The 15,518-nt window shown below is 38.3% G+C and overlaps 1 protein-coding gene across 6 annotated transcripts in view; it reads right to left on the bottom strand.

Annotated features, from left to right (window-relative positions):
* Positions 1-15,518, bottom strand: part of LOC100856339 (phosphatidylinositol 3-kinase regulatory subunit gamma) — a 139,631-nt gene that overhangs the window by 10,012 nt on the left and 114,101 nt on the right. For all 6 annotated transcript variants that reach the window (XM_038558194.1, XM_038558196.1, XM_038558195.1 and 3 more), the window contains 4 exons: positions 8,188-8,330; positions 5,429-5,605; positions 2,495-2,569; positions 1,896-2,066 (listed from right to left, as the gene is read on the bottom strand). In XM_038558194.1, coding sequence (XP_038414122.1) covers positions 1,896-2,066; positions 2,495-2,569; positions 5,429-5,605; positions 8,188-8,330 — 566 coding nt within the window. The remainder of the gene's footprint in view (positions 1-1,895; positions 2,067-2,494; positions 2,570-5,428; positions 5,606-8,187; positions 8,331-15,518) is intronic.

Below are 15,518 nucleotides of genomic sequence, written 5' to 3'. Positions count from 1 at the left end.
TACAGCCTATTAATGATACCTATTTCACAATAATTCTATTTATCTTGGACATTTAATTGTAAAATGAAGAAAGTATAGTGCAATAGAAAAGTGTGGGCTTTGAAACCAGGTAAACTTGGATTCAAACTCTGACTCCATGACAGAAATAGACCACTAAGACCACAGTGTCATGTAAAGCACTGAGCACTCTGTTAATATGAGTGTCTCTTGTCCACCTTCACCACTTTGCCCTCTTTGCTTCTTTTTTAAGATTTTATTTATTTATTCATGAGAGACAGAGAGAGATAGATAGTGACGGGGGGGTGGGAGGCAGAGACACAGGCAGAGGGAGAAGCAGGCTCCATGCAGGGAGCCTGATATGGGACTCGATCCCGGGTCTCCAGGATCAGGCCCTGGGCTGAAGGCAGCGCTAAACAGCTGAGCCACTGGGCTGCCAACTTTGCCCTCTTTGAAGGGAAAATCATTTCGTTATTTTTGCTTGCTTTCTGTCATGCTCATCAGTAGCATCATTATCATAACAATATTGGTAGATAACAATTACTTATTATATACCAACATTGATCAAAGCACATTACATATATTATCACACTTCATACTTATAAAAACCCTCATGCAGATATCATTATTCTTATTTTTCAGATAAGGAAACTGGACAAAGAAAGGTTAAGTAACTTACCCTAGATCACACATCTGGTAAGTAAAGTCAGGATTTGAATGCAATATATCTGGTATCAAAGCTTGCTCTTTTAACAATCATACTATACCTTCACTCTAAGTATGATCTTTGTTAATGGAGGAGTATGCACAACACTTAGGCAAAATGTGACAGACATGGTTAGCTGTCCCCAGAATTTTACTTTCCATTAAAAGGAAACTAATAGGGGCACCTGGGTGGTTCAGTTAAGTGTTGGATTTGTGATTTCAGCTCAGGCCATGATCTCATGGGTTGAGGGGTGGGATCTGACCCCAAGACTCCATGTTCAGCAGGGAGTCTGCTTGAAGACTCTCTTCCTCTGCCCCTTTCCCCACTCACACCTGAGTACTCCCTCTCTCAAATAAATAAACCTTTATAAATAAATAAATGGAAACTAATAAAAATACGCTTTTCCAAACAAAGACATAAGATCATCTTATGGAAAATAACCAACATTAGGATGCCTGGGTGGCTCAGCAGTTGAGCATCTGCCTTTGGCTCAGGGTGTGATCCCGGAGTTCTGGGATCGAGTCCCACAATGGGCTCCCCGTGAGGAGTCTGCTTCTCCCTCTATGTCTCTGTCTTCTCTCTGTGTTTCTCATGAATAAATAAGTAAAATCTTAAAAAAAAAAAATTTTCTATCACTACCCCAACAGAATACTATTTAAGTACAAAATTTAGACAGCTTTTCTTCTGAAGTAAAAAAAGTTTTTAATCAAGCTTTGCTTAAGCTAACACTGAAGCTCAAATTAGACATGTAGGAGACTACTAGAAAATTATGTGATCTTTCTTAAAAAAATTTTTAAATTATTTAATTAATTTAAAGTAGAATCCATGACCAATGTGAGCTTGAACTGATGACTCTGAGATCAAGGGTCACACACTCTGAGCCAGCCAGGCACCCCTTAGGTGACCTTTACAATTGAAGATCTCACATTACTTTTCACAAATACCTGAAAATCCAAAAGCAACATTTCAGGGCCTAATCAGATTACTATTCAAAATTAAAATCCCCCAAATAGCTTCAGATATCATTTCTCCTACAGCAACTAACTGTTTTCTTTGTACAAATATTAATGGTCTAAGCCATGGGTCCTCATTACTGTACTTCAAATAATTTTAACCAAATTTTATGAGGGGTTGAGTTTCTATTGATCAATGCAGAAATTTTCGAAAGGTTAAATCCCCAAAGAAGACTTACACCACAGAGCAAGCATAACATCCTTTCTTGCTACTCTCACGAATTAAAAATGCACCATCAGGTTTCCCATAAAGCAAGTCCTCTGCTTGTACTCGATTGATATCCTCAACAAACCAGGTTTTCTCATCATAATGGGGCAGGTTTTCATCTTCCTCATTGATAAAATAGGTCCTAAAAATTAAATGTTAAAATATTATTCTAACAATCAGGTTACTTCTATCTAAAAGCAAAATCAGGAATAAAACACTCTTCTAAATCTTTATGAAGTGACAAAGTGAAACTACGATTACTTGGACATTTTTAAAGAACTTCATTATTTACTATGGTACAGAAAGCACAAAATTCACACATTTCTTCCAATCAGCTGACACATGAATGTCTGAGTGAACAATGCTTATACACCCAGGTTTCACATGGCTCAGCAGGTCTCTGATCTCAACTGCCTATAGGGTACTCTTCAAGCACTTCAATTTAAAAGAGATGCAAAGTTCTTGATTCAATGTCCTCAGATGACAACTTAGCATGTATAAAGAAGGCCTATGTCTTATACTGGGAATAAAACCCTCTGAAAGGGGGTTTTAGAAAGGTAGAGAACTTACTCATCAGCATCCTCATTCTTGATTCCTAGCCAGGCATTTAGACGCTTCTGTCTCACTCCTTTATGATTGAGCCATCTGCAGAGGGAGAACACCAGTGTCAGTATCTGCAAACTCTGCCCAAAGTAGACATGTCCAAGCCAACCAAATTTTGAGTCCAGGAACCTCTTATTTTAACCCATTTCCACTAAAAGTGGCCAGGGATTTCCATAAGCTAGCTTTTCCTTAACTTTTTCTCCAACTTTCTGCAAAAAAGCAGAAACACGGGGAGTTACCTGAAATTAGGCACTTCTCTCATTTTTCATGTTCCTTTTCTAGGAGGTTGTACACCATAAGCACACATACACTTGCACTCAAACACACGGGGACATCGGTTTCTGAAATTATTAGTTTTGTGACCATGGTGTCACATTTGGAATCTCCACTAAGCCAGAAGACTCAATTCTGTGTGGCCCACTACATTAACATTATAAAACAATTTCAAGATCTATTCTTGCATCTAAGCCAGCCACAAGAAATACAGGATGGTACTCTGAGTAATTAATACAAATTTACTTCATCACTAGGCAAATCATAGTATTTTAAAATATATCAATACTTTAGATGTAGGGATCTCTGGGTGGCGCAGCGGTTTGGTGCCTGCCTTTGGCCCAGGGCGCGATCCTGCAGACCCAGGATCGAATCCCACATTGGGCTCCCGGTGTATGGAGCCTGCTTCTCCCTCTGCCTGTGTCTCTGCCTCTCTCTCTCTCTCTCTGTGACTATCATAAAATAAATAAAAATTAAAAAAAAATACTTTAGATGTAAAACAATATACCATTACATTTAGTTCCACTGACATGGACTCACTTGAGTATGAAAACTCTTTCATTCATCACCATCTTCCAACCAGGCTCCTGATCATCTAGGTCTCATCATAAACATCATCTCCTCAGGGAGGGCTACCCTAATTATTCCAACTAAGGTAGTCCCTTTGTCACTCATTCTCTATATTTTACCTTATTTTATCATCTTCCTAGTACATGCCTGAAATTCTTTATTTTATATTTTCACTTATGTTTGTCTCCCCCACTAAAATTTAGCTGCTTTAAAGAAAGGGGTCCAGGGCACCTGGGTGGCTCAGTGGTTGAGTGTTTGCCTTTGGCTCAGGTCATGATCCCAGGATGGGGATCGGGCTCCCCACAAAGAGCCTGCTTTTCCCTCTGCCTGTGTCTCTGCCTCTGTACCTCCCATGAATAAATAAATAAAATCAAGAAAGGAAGGAAAGGAAAGGAAAGGAAAGGAAAAGAAAGGAAAGGAAAGGAAAGGAAAGGAAAGGAAAGGAAAGGAAAGGAAAGGAAAGGAAAGGAAAGGAAAGGAAAGGAAAGGAAAGGAAAAAGGAAAAAGGAAAAAGGAAAAAGGAAAAAGGGAAAGGAAGAAAGAAAAGGAAGGAAAGAAAGAAAGAAAAGAAAGAAATTAATTCAGTCTGTCCTGTTGTTCATGGCTAGTCCCAATGCTGAGAACATTATCTACTATATATCTACTATATCTACATATAGTGGATATTCAAGAAATCTCTCCCTAAACACCCTAGTTGTCTTTACTGTCAGATCATGATTTATCACCCACGATGTTATCTAAATTCTCTTTAATTTAGTTTACATAACTCATTAAAGGAACTTTCAAGGTCTAGTTTGCCACACTTATTCATGCCTCTTGGGATGGTGTATTTTTTAATAATCTCCTCACTTTCCAGAGCAAACAAGCGCTTCCATTCATTCCTTTGGTTCATGGCATAAGCCTTCTTCTTGGGCCTTTCTTCAGCTTCTTATGTGAGCAGAATCACATAAGCTTTTCAAGAGCAGACACACCCTGATTTTAGACAAAGTACCTCCTTGCCTTGTTTCCAAAGCTCTTCTGTATGCTATGTGTACTTGCTTGACTTTCTTTTTGCCCACAATAGCAAACTGAAATGATCTCTAGAGAAGAGTTAATAAAAAAACTACTCAGTATAGCACAGTTCTAATTGTTTGCCCCCAAAACTTACCACCTTAAATTTTACTCTACTGTTCCCTCTAAGCTTTTATTTTCTCCCCTGTCCCTTTTCATACAAAGAAACCCTGAAGTCTATGGAAAATCCAGTCAGAAATCTTTACTCCCTTCTACCAAGAGTTTGAATCAAGTTGTGTTACACACATGAAAGTCACCCATAAACCAGTCTATTCATTACCTAGAACAAAACCTAACATTTTTCCTTTTAATGGATTCTCTCCTTCTATAAGGCAGTCATTTGTCCTAAAAATCTAACATCTTGTTCATAATATACCTTTCAACCTATCTTTGAGTGAGATCCCTGTATCTTCCTAAATCATATAGTTTTCCATAATATTAAAGAGTTGGGTTTTACTCCTCAGGTCAAATTATCTTGCATGCCTGCTATTGGCACATTTCTATTACTTGAAATATAGAATTTCATTTCTTAAACATAAAAACCCTTTAAGAGACTGTCCTGTATACTTATGTGTAGGCCCCCACTATTAGTGTTCTTGTCTGTGCCCATAAGGGGTAATTTCTATTTCTGCGGTTCTATTATGTAATCAAAGATTCTGAAAAAAAAAAAAAAAAAAGGAAAAAAAAAAAAGATTCTGGTTTTTTTATTTAGGCAAACATTAACCTGTATTTTTTAAGCTACACCATATGGCTCATACCACAGGCACCCTCTGAGATTTCCCATTTGTATGGACTAAAGTCTAGAATGCTACATTCTGGTTTGCCCCACATGTTGACTTTAGGTAAACTCTGGTACCACCAACTATTTTGCCAGGATTACCTTCCTAAATTCTTACAAGCTCACTAGCCAGTTCTCAATTACAAATCTCTTCTTTTATCTCTAACATGTCTAGAGCCCACAGTAATCTGGTGCTGGTGTTTCCTCCCATACAGGCCCATACTACTCACACAAGGTGCTGATCTCGGATCTTGCGCAGCTGGATCAGATCAGGTTTGATACTGTTCATTTTTTTATCTATTTCCCGGTTGTCCAAAGCTTGTTTCTTCAAATCCTGCTCTAGACGCATTTTGCTATCATGAATCTCACCCAGACGTGATTTCAATTTGTCATAATTCATCATAATTCTGTGAAAATATTGACATATTAAGGCTTAAACAGGAACCATGCAGAAGCATTCTATAATGTGGGCATGGTCCTAATACTTTAACATGATAGATATCTGTTGTTTTTGCCCAGCTCGTGTCCATTCTCATTCTTTTGGTAATGGCACCTGATGTTCCCTGTAGATAAGGACTCCCTGCCCCCATCTCAGAGTCACAGGTGAATATTCACACAACCCAGCCTGGCCAGTAAGAGTATTCCATTATATCCTATTGCTCCCCTCAAGCCACAATGACTGGTTCAGGAATGAGAATAATACCTAAACTGACCCAATGAGAGTTAATTCTAGTTTGTCAGAACTATTGTAAACAGAGATTCTCTCTTCTTCCCACTGAGGCTGCTTATAAATATGTGATTCTAGGACTTCCAGCAGCCACCTCATAGGGAAAACCTGCCTGAGGATAAAGCCAACACAGAGAAAAACTAAGGCAAAAGACAAAGTATGAGAAAAAATCCTGATGACCTTGTTTGGCCCCTGGATCAATCCATGACTGAACAAGTAAGCTATATGTATGATATTCAGAAGGTAGCACGATATAACAGTTAAGAGCAATAGCTTTGCAGTCAGAAGTCTTTCTGACTGCTTAAGTTTGAATCTCTGCCCTACCACTTACTGCATGGCCATAGGCAAGTTATTCAACTTCTCTGTGCCTTCATTTCCTCATTTGTTTAAAGTGGATAGCTACAACAGTACCTACTTCACTAAATTATTATGTAAATTAAATGTGGTAATACATGTAAAAGGACTAAACAGTGCCTGGTACATCTTGGTAAGCACTCAGCAGATAATGACTATAAGGTTTTCCAGCACACAAAGTTTTGCTGTGCTCTGAAGGCAATCACTGTTCTCATCACTTGTACCTCAAAACAATGTGATTTTATATTACTATTAAAACTTCATCATTAGGGGTGCCTGGGTGGCTCAGTGTTGAGTGCCTTTGGCTCAGGTTGTGATCCTGGGGTCCTGGAATCAAGCCCCCACATCGGGCTCTCTGCAGGGAACCTACTTCTCCCTCTGCCTATGTCTCTGCCTCCCTCTGTGTCTCTCATGAATAAATAAATAAAATCTTAAAAAAAAAACTTCAACTACTTTACCTTCCTTTGCAACTAAACTGCAAGTTCTTTTCTATCTTTTCACTGTTGATAATAATAATGGCTATTTATTGATATCATATGCCAAGATACATAAATACATACACACGTGCCTTTCTGTACCATAAATATGCAAGTGTATGTCTATCACTTGATTCTCACAGCATTTCAAAAAGATATCTACAGTTTAGAGGAGGAAACGGGCTCAGAGAGTTAAGAGAGTTAAGTAACTTACCCAAGGTCACATAAGCTAGTAAATGAGCAATACAGAATTCAAGCCCATGGTTTTCACCATTAAGCTAACTGCCTCAATAGCACTTAGCTCAATTCTTATGCACACAGAAGTTTACGGACATTTTGGTGCTAATATGAGAAACAATTTTGCTTTTCTCTTGCAGATGATTCATTTTTATTTATTATCCACTTTTTTATTCCTCAGCCCACTCTTATCTGGCTCAGTCTTCCAATATTCCACTAAATTTGCTATGATAAAGACTTCCAATATCCTTTTAATTGCCAGACCAATACTTCACATGCTTCACTCACTCTGTGGAATCTTCTTAGCATCTACTATCACCTACACACTTAGGCATCCAAACCCTTCTGTACCTTGAGTTCCAAAAACCAAATAACCTTTGTTTGTCTGTCAGACAACTCCATTTGGGTTCTCACAGAAACCTCAAAACTCATTGGTTCTAACCCTGAACTTTCCTTACGTACTTACTATTTTGGTGAATAACACCCTTCCTTATTCATTCATATCAGAAATCTAGGAATAGTCTTTGACTTCTTTCACATCTACCATATCTGGCCAGATATCAAGTCCTCAGCATTTCCATTAATTCCTCCTCCTTTCCTGCCATTGCTCTGGTTCAGGCCTTCACCATCATTTAACTGGATGACCACAAACACTGCAGCTGCCCTCAACAGTCAAGCTAGTCTTTCTGCCCCTGGTTTTGTTCAGCCTCCAATTTATTTTCAGACTGCTGCTGATGATTTTCATTTCAACAAAAATCCCGTGAGCCTCACTGTGCACTCTCAGGTACCATAACAGGTGCTAGAGCTATCAGGGAAAATAAGCCTCCATTCTTATTCCACTAACAAGCTTGCAGTTTAGTGGATGTGATGTTCAGTAAATGTTACAGCAGGAATCAGGACCAGATACTGGAGGGGGTAGGGACAAAAAGCTCCTAAACCAGTCTAGGGAATCAGGGAAATTTTTCTTAGAAAAGTCATGCATAAGCTGATTCCTAAAGGATGGGCAGGCATTAAAAATTTAGAAGGATGTAGAAGGAACACAGAAAAGAGAAGGTTCGTTTGGTGCCATTAGTGGGAACAGCAAATAGTTCCATATATGAAGTTTAAGGTGGCAAAAGCAAACACAAAAGAAATTATTGAGGAAGAAAAGAAGTCTTGTCTCACTGATGCACTTGGAAGGGTTAGGTAGATTTACCGTTCAATTTCCTTTTCATTCCCCTCTCTGCGAAATCGCTCGATATATTCTTTGCTATGTTGTTCTTGTGTGTGACATTGCTCTTCAAATATTTTAATTGTTTCATTAAAGGCTTCAATTGCAGTCCTCTTCATCTGTATTTCCTATAAGAGAGAAAAAGAGAAACATTTTATTATCTTTTTTTTTTTTTTTGGTAACTGTGGTCTCATAACCTAAAATCTTATAATCCTCATTACAATTCCATATAAGACTGAATTAAGACAGCCGAAATAACTTCTCTTTAACTCCTACCCTTATTACTTACATGCAAAATACATCATTCAAACCTTAAAATAAAAAAGAACTATTACTTGCAATATAGCTGAGAATCACCATAAAAAGGCTTGAGTTGGTAAAAGAGATGAACCCAAAACTCTTTAAAGACAAGGATCAAGTAATACCTTTCCACTTATTGTAGTGCTGACCCTCAAAAGGTGCTAAAGGAGTGAATGGATAGAGTGGAGGAGTCCTCACACCAGTGTGCATAACCTTATTCCCAGAGGAGTCCTATAGAGTCTATCAATTCCAAAACCTATAATTTCCCAAACAGATTCATCAACATATTAATCTGACTAGAAGTAGGAAATGAGGGGTGCCTGGTTGGCTCAGTTGGTAGAGCATGGAGTCTGATCTCAGGGTTATAAGGCAAGCCACATGTTAGGTGTAGATTACTTAAAAATAAAAAAGATCTTTAAAATGAAAACAAAAAAGAAGCAGAAAATGAAAGGGGGAAGAGTAGCAGCTAAAATTAAATACAGAATAAAATGAAAAACCATGGGCAGCCCTGGTGGCACAGCGATTTAGCGCCGCCTGCAGCCTGGGGTGTGATCCTGGAGACCCGGGATCGAGTCCCACATCCGGCTTCCTGCATGGAGCCTGGTTCTCCCTCTGCCTGTGTCTCTGCCTCTCTCTCTCTCTCTCTCTCTCTCTCTCTCTGAATAAATAAATAAATAAAAATAAATCTTTAAAAAAAAAAAAGAAAAACCAAAAGCTTCACAAAACAAATACCCAGTAGGCTACGCCAGTCAGCATTAGGGTAAGTAGTCCTATACGTTTTGATGAGTTCTGAGGTTATTCGTAGACTTTAGCATCTGAACCTTGATTCCCCAAAATCTTCAGAGGGTTAAACTTTGTTCAATTTATATTAGAAAGTCAAGAAGATGTATAAAGGTCTAGAGAACTGCTATCCTGAATGTTTACAATTTTAAAAGTTTTGATGCTTATGGGATAATTTCTCAAAACTAGCACTGATTAATTTCAACAAATTATTACTGAGAATCCATTATACAGAAAGTATAATCTGGCGATAAAGAGATTAATAAAACATGAAGCCTGCCCTCTAGGTTTTAGAACACACAAGTGAAATACATTTCTGAACTCCAATAAAGTTCTGTTTCATCTCATGGTAGAGTCAATCAAGTTAGGGTGAGTTAGTTATCTACTGCTTTACAGAGACTTCATGGAAGAGACAAGAACCTTACAATGCTCCATATGGTTGAGGTTGTATCATACCTATCTCAAACAGTAGTGCAAACTTATTGATTCCAATGTCCATATCTAAATATGTAGCTACAAATTCTACAATTCTCAAATCACAGTGGAGGGTCTTGGATCCCTTCTCCAAGGTCAAAAATTACCTATGAAGCCCTGGCCCTGTATCCTTAAAGACACCAAACTGGCCTTTACTAACACTAGTGTATGTATAGGTAGGTAGGGCAGCACAAAGAAAAGTATTTTACAGCATTGCCAAAGCAGTAGCTGCCCCATAAACAATGCCACTATACCTACCACAAAACTATAAATCTACCTGTATCTACACCCCTTCTTCTCCTTTCTCCTCTCCAACCCCTCTTATGATTCCTTCTCATCAGCATATAGACAAGTTCTAGTAACACCACTTTGAAAAAATAATCCTGTAACCCTAAATTCTCTTCTAGTTGATTAAGTTTCTTGAACAAATAGTCCATATGGGCTGCCTTTCTTTCCTCATCTCTCATTCACATTCCAGCTCACTCCATTCTGGCTTCTGTGCCTACCATTCCACAAAGACTGCTCTTTCCAAGCAAGATTACCAATGATCTTACTGCCAAATCCTGTCCCTTATCCCAATCCATCACTAAGTCCTATCACTTCCTCCTAATTACATGTAATCCAGATGTCAAATATCCCCACATGCAGTTTATTCTTACCCCGTGCCAACTATGACTCAGGATATGCCATCTCTTACCATTCTCTGGGAAGAATTTGCTTACGTCAAAGCAATCCAAATGTTATCTAAGATTTCACAGAAAAAAACAGAGTAAGTCTATAACACTTAATACTTATAAACAGAGGAGATAAATTCTTTAATCTCCCTTTAACACTTACTGTCTCAGCACACCCCCTATACTGCTAATCATTGCATTCCTCCCTTTCTCCCCCTACCTCCCAAAGCTTTAAGCCTCCACAGCTCTGCTCTGCTCAGCCAGCTCACATCTTGCTCTCAATTCTCACACAGACAGATTTAGCCCTCTCCTAGCTCTGACCCAGGAGCTTTCTTGGCTGCCTCCATCTACTCCCATACCCAACTCTCCATCCAAGGATTCCAAGTCCAAAACCAGTCTCACATCAGCAGCTCAGAACTCATATACTGCTGTTAAGTCCCCAGTATCGCTGAGCATGTGGGCAGCAGTTTGTCTAGCCATGACAAGAATACAGAAATACAGTTCTATACAAGCCAAAGCTACAGACAGACATCAGTGGCCACTTTTTCTAGCCTTTTTCACAGGAGGGTTAGTCCTCCCCTAGACTCTAGTTCAGATCATGAAGCTGACTCCAGGGCCCTGCCAAAGATGGAGTGCTTTGGTTCATTATCTTGTATAAATTCATTCAACAAGTGAACACTAACTATATGCCAGGCATTACTTGAAGCATTTAGGATACATAAGTAAGCAAGCTTAGAAAAATATTTCTGTACTCCCAGAACTTACAGTTTAGAGGGTTATAGAGACAATAAATAAGACATAATAAGTAATTTACGTGTTTATTAGAATTATTAAGAATCTGTAAGAATTACTATGGAAAAAAGAAAAGTAGAGTTAGAAAGGAGGACTGAAATGCGAGTTGCAATTTTAAATCAAGTTGCCAGCTAGGCCTTGTTGAGATGACATCATTTGAGCAAAGACTTGAAGGAGGTGAGGGGCATTGACCAGGTGATTATGGGATGGGTGGGGAGTGTTTCAGGCAAAGAAGCAGCCAGTGCTAACACTCAAACATAGGAAGCAGTATAGTATATTTGAGGAACAGCAAAGAGGTTAGTGTGGTTGGAGTATAGTGAGGAAGAGAAAAGAAATGAGGTCGAAGAGGAGTGGCATAGATCATCCTGGGCACTATAAAAAGCACTCTAACTTTTCCTATGTATAAACCATGGAACTAGAGACAGGTCTTCAACAAAGGTACTGTGATCCAACCTATGTTTTACAAGTACAGGTTTCCCCAGCATTCTCGAAGCATATGATTCCTATGAAAACTTTCGTATGCCAAAATGGCATAAAGCAAAGAAACAATTACCATTAATTTACATGGGAAAAATCTTTAGTGTTCTCAGACTCGAAAAATAACTTCCCTTGGGCCTTTTTTTTCCTGATACCTTAGGACACATCTTGCTAAGAGATACACAAAGTAAATGCAGATAAAGCACAGATGCTCACAGACACAGTTCAAAGTAACAGTGGCTTGATGCTGAGATGCTGCGTATAGTTCCCAGGGAAGGAACTAGGTGGCACCACTCCCCCCCTCAGGGTGTGCACTGCCTCTAACAGTTTACTGCAAAACAAACTCTGAACGCTATTGTCACTTTTCACTCTTTTCTGTAAAAGCAGAAGTCTTCAGATTTCTTCCAGTTATCGAAAAAAGTACTAATAATGTAGGTCTTTCATAAAAGCCAAGTGGTGTAACGTGAACTTGCGAAATACAGGGGATACCTGTGTCACCTAGCTGCTCTACTGAGAATTGATCAGAGGGAGGGGAGCATGGATAAGGGCAAGAAGATTTGTTAGGAAGGTTCTGTGGTAACTCAAAGTAAGAAATGATTGCGGGCTTCGATCAAGGTATCAGCACTGGATGTGGGGAGAAGGGGCTGCATCCTGGCTATATTATAAATGTAAACAGGAATTCCTGATGGATAAGACGGAAGATAAAAAAGAAAGAGTCTTGAGTGGCTTCAAGGCTTTTGACCTAAGCAAGACATATGACTGCTCTCAACTGAGATGGGGAAGGCAAGGGGTAGAACAGCCTTGAGTTCAATTTTGTTCATGAATTCAGTCTTGACATGTTAAATCTGAGATACCTATGAACCTATGAAACATCCAAGTAGAACTGTTGAAAAAGGTAGTTGGATATATGAGTCTAGAATTAAAAGAAGTTAGAAGAAGCAGAGTTTGGGAATTACTGGCATACAGACGTTCTGTAAGGCCATGAGGCTATTTGAGATCACCAGAGAGTGAATAAGTAACCAGGAAAAAGAAGAGAACCAATGTCAAAGAGGAGAAATCAGCAAAGAAGTCCAAGAAGGAAGAAACTACCAGGGAGGTCAAATTCTCAGCTGTCTCTGCTTATTTCTAGATCTGAAAGTTCCATTTGTAATGATTATTATGGTTTTCTGTTCTACCTCTGATCTACAGAAATAATCATATAGTTTTTGCATATAGCCATGTGTTTTTAATGTTTACCATTTTTTAGTGTGAGATATAATAAGCGAATACAATAAATGCACAGCTTAACAAATGATTATAAAATGAACTTCTACTACCAGCAACCCCAGAAATTCCTTGTTTATCATAACTCGCTGCCTCTTCCCACTCCATTCCCCTACATTGGTGATAATGCTACCCTGTCCTTTATGATGATCATTTCCTTGTTGTTCTTTATGATTTTACCACTTTATATCCCCATCCAAAATCAAATCGTTAAATTTACCTGGTTTTGTAGCTTCTATGAACAGACTCATAGTATATGTTCTTTTGCATCTTTTATTCAATATTCTTTGTAAGATTAAACATAGTGTTATATGTTGCCCTTTAAATAAATATACACAAAGGAATACAGTAATCCATCATTGTTTTATCTGATGCAGAGAAAAGGTTTTAAAGTATTCCATTTTGGTGAATGCACATTGTGTCTGACAAATGTCAGAGTATTTCAACCTTTTGTAGAATAGAGTCTCATCTCTCTCTCTCTCCCTATTTCTACAGTTAAACACAGCAATCATGCCTATGTATTGCAAATGAACTATGCTGGAATTTAGGAAATTTATATTCTAATCCTGATTATGCTAAAAACTGGTTACAACCCTATAAAAGAACTCTCTAGGCTTCAAGTTCCCATCTATAAGATGGAGATAATGACAACTCCAGCTATATTTGAGAGAGAGAGAGAATCAGGTTAAAAAAAAAGAAAAAGGAGGGGGGAGGGGATTATACATCCAAAACCACTTACTGAATACCTTAGTCTAGTTGTGGTATATTTTAACCATAGATGACAGTATACCACACATTTTTCCCTATGTTGCCTTTTTACATAATGTATCTTAGAAATTACTCAAAATCAGGGGGCACCTTGGGTAGTGCCATCAGCTGAATATCAGCTCAGGTCATGATCTCAGGGTGATGTCCAGCTTCACTCACTGGACACCTGCTTGGGATTTTCCCTCTTCTTCTGCCCCTCCCCCCATTATCCCCCATGCTCACATGCTCTCTTAAAAAAAAAAAAAAAAAGAATAAATCTTAAAAAAATCAATAACTCAAAATCAGTAGACCATCATTTTTTGATGGTTATAGAATAATTTCATATCATTTTGTTTTAAAAAGGTCATTTTTATATTACTGTTATTAATGTGCATATTATTTCTATTATTTCCTTTCTAGTTTTACCATATTTTCCTCAAATCCTCTTAAGTCTATCACCCCAAACATCCCAGCATATTTTTTCATCCCAGCATATTTTGATAAAGTGTTCCCTTCAGATTAGTGGGCATACCCATAACTGAAATCACAGTGTTCACACACTTCTACGTGCTGTCTTCTTTGCCTGAAATTATATCATAAGCATTTCTCAAGTCACCAGGAATTCCTAAAAGGCACTTAGTAACAGCAGTTGCCTCCAGGGAATGGGAATTTTTACTTTGTATGCAATAATTCATATAGAATTCAGCAATAACTTATACTGAATTTAACATATTTATATAGCTTTTATACTTTCCAAAAATTAGTTTTAAAATAATTTCTGAAAACCTATTTTAATAGCTGTATAACATTCTATTATATGTATGACCATTTCACATCCCCTAATGTTGACCATTTATGTTGATTCAATCTAATCGGAGAAGGACAATCATCATATGGTTTCACTCATATGTGGAATATAAGAAATAGTGAAAGGGATTAGAAGGGAAGGGAGGGAAAATGAGTGGGGAAAGAATAGCAAGGTAAACAAACCATGAGAGACTCCTAACTCTGGGAAACAAACAAAGGGTTACAGAGGGGAGGTGTGGGAGGGAATGGGGTAACTGGGTGACAAGCACTAAGGAGGGCACTTGATGGCAAAAGTACTGGGTATTATACCATATGTTGGCAAACTGAACTTAAATTTTAAAAAATTATGTTGATTCAATCTGAAGAAGCATCAGTAACTCTTTCCCCATTCTACCCCAAACACTGGCCTCCATCACAGATAATTCATCCGGAAGAACTGAAGGAATACAGAGAAGTTAAATTTGCAGTGTAAAAAAACATACACAGGCACCCAGAAAGAAAAAGTTACTAAGATCATTCTGAATAATTAATAAAATAAAACCTGAAAATAAAATGGAATTAAACATCTCACATAGGAAAATAGGTCATTATAGCATTTCTGGCCCCTATAATCCCAGTAACAATAACAGTATAAAGAGGGAGGAACAATGATGTATAGGAGCAAAGTATTTATATTCCACTGCAAATGTGAATAATAATTTATATTTGAGGGGCCTGGGTGGTTCAGTCAGTTGGGCATCTGCCCTTGGCTTAGGTCATGATTCTGGGGTGCTAGGACTGAACCCCACATCTGGCTCCCCACTGCTTCTCCCTCTCCCTGGCCCCAGTTCATGCTGTTGCTATCCCTCTCTCTCAAATAAATAAAATCTTAAAAAAAAAAAGTTTATAATTGATACAAGGTTGTTGTGCAGTTAAGATGTTAACTGTAGGAATGCCTGGGTGGCTCAGTGGTTCAACATCTGCCTTCAGCTCAGGGCATGATCCTGCGTTCGGGATCGAGTC

The sequence above is a fragment of the Canis lupus genome, chromosome 15 (genome assembly GCF_011100685.1).
Source record: "Canis lupus familiaris isolate Mischka breed German Shepherd chromosome 15, alternate assembly UU_Cfam_GSD_1.0, whole genome shotgun sequence".
NCBI lineage: Eukaryota > Metazoa > Chordata > Mammalia > Carnivora > Canidae > Canis > Canis lupus.
Note: the sequence above shows the minus strand (reverse complement) of the source record. Positions and strands in the feature narration are given on the sequence as shown.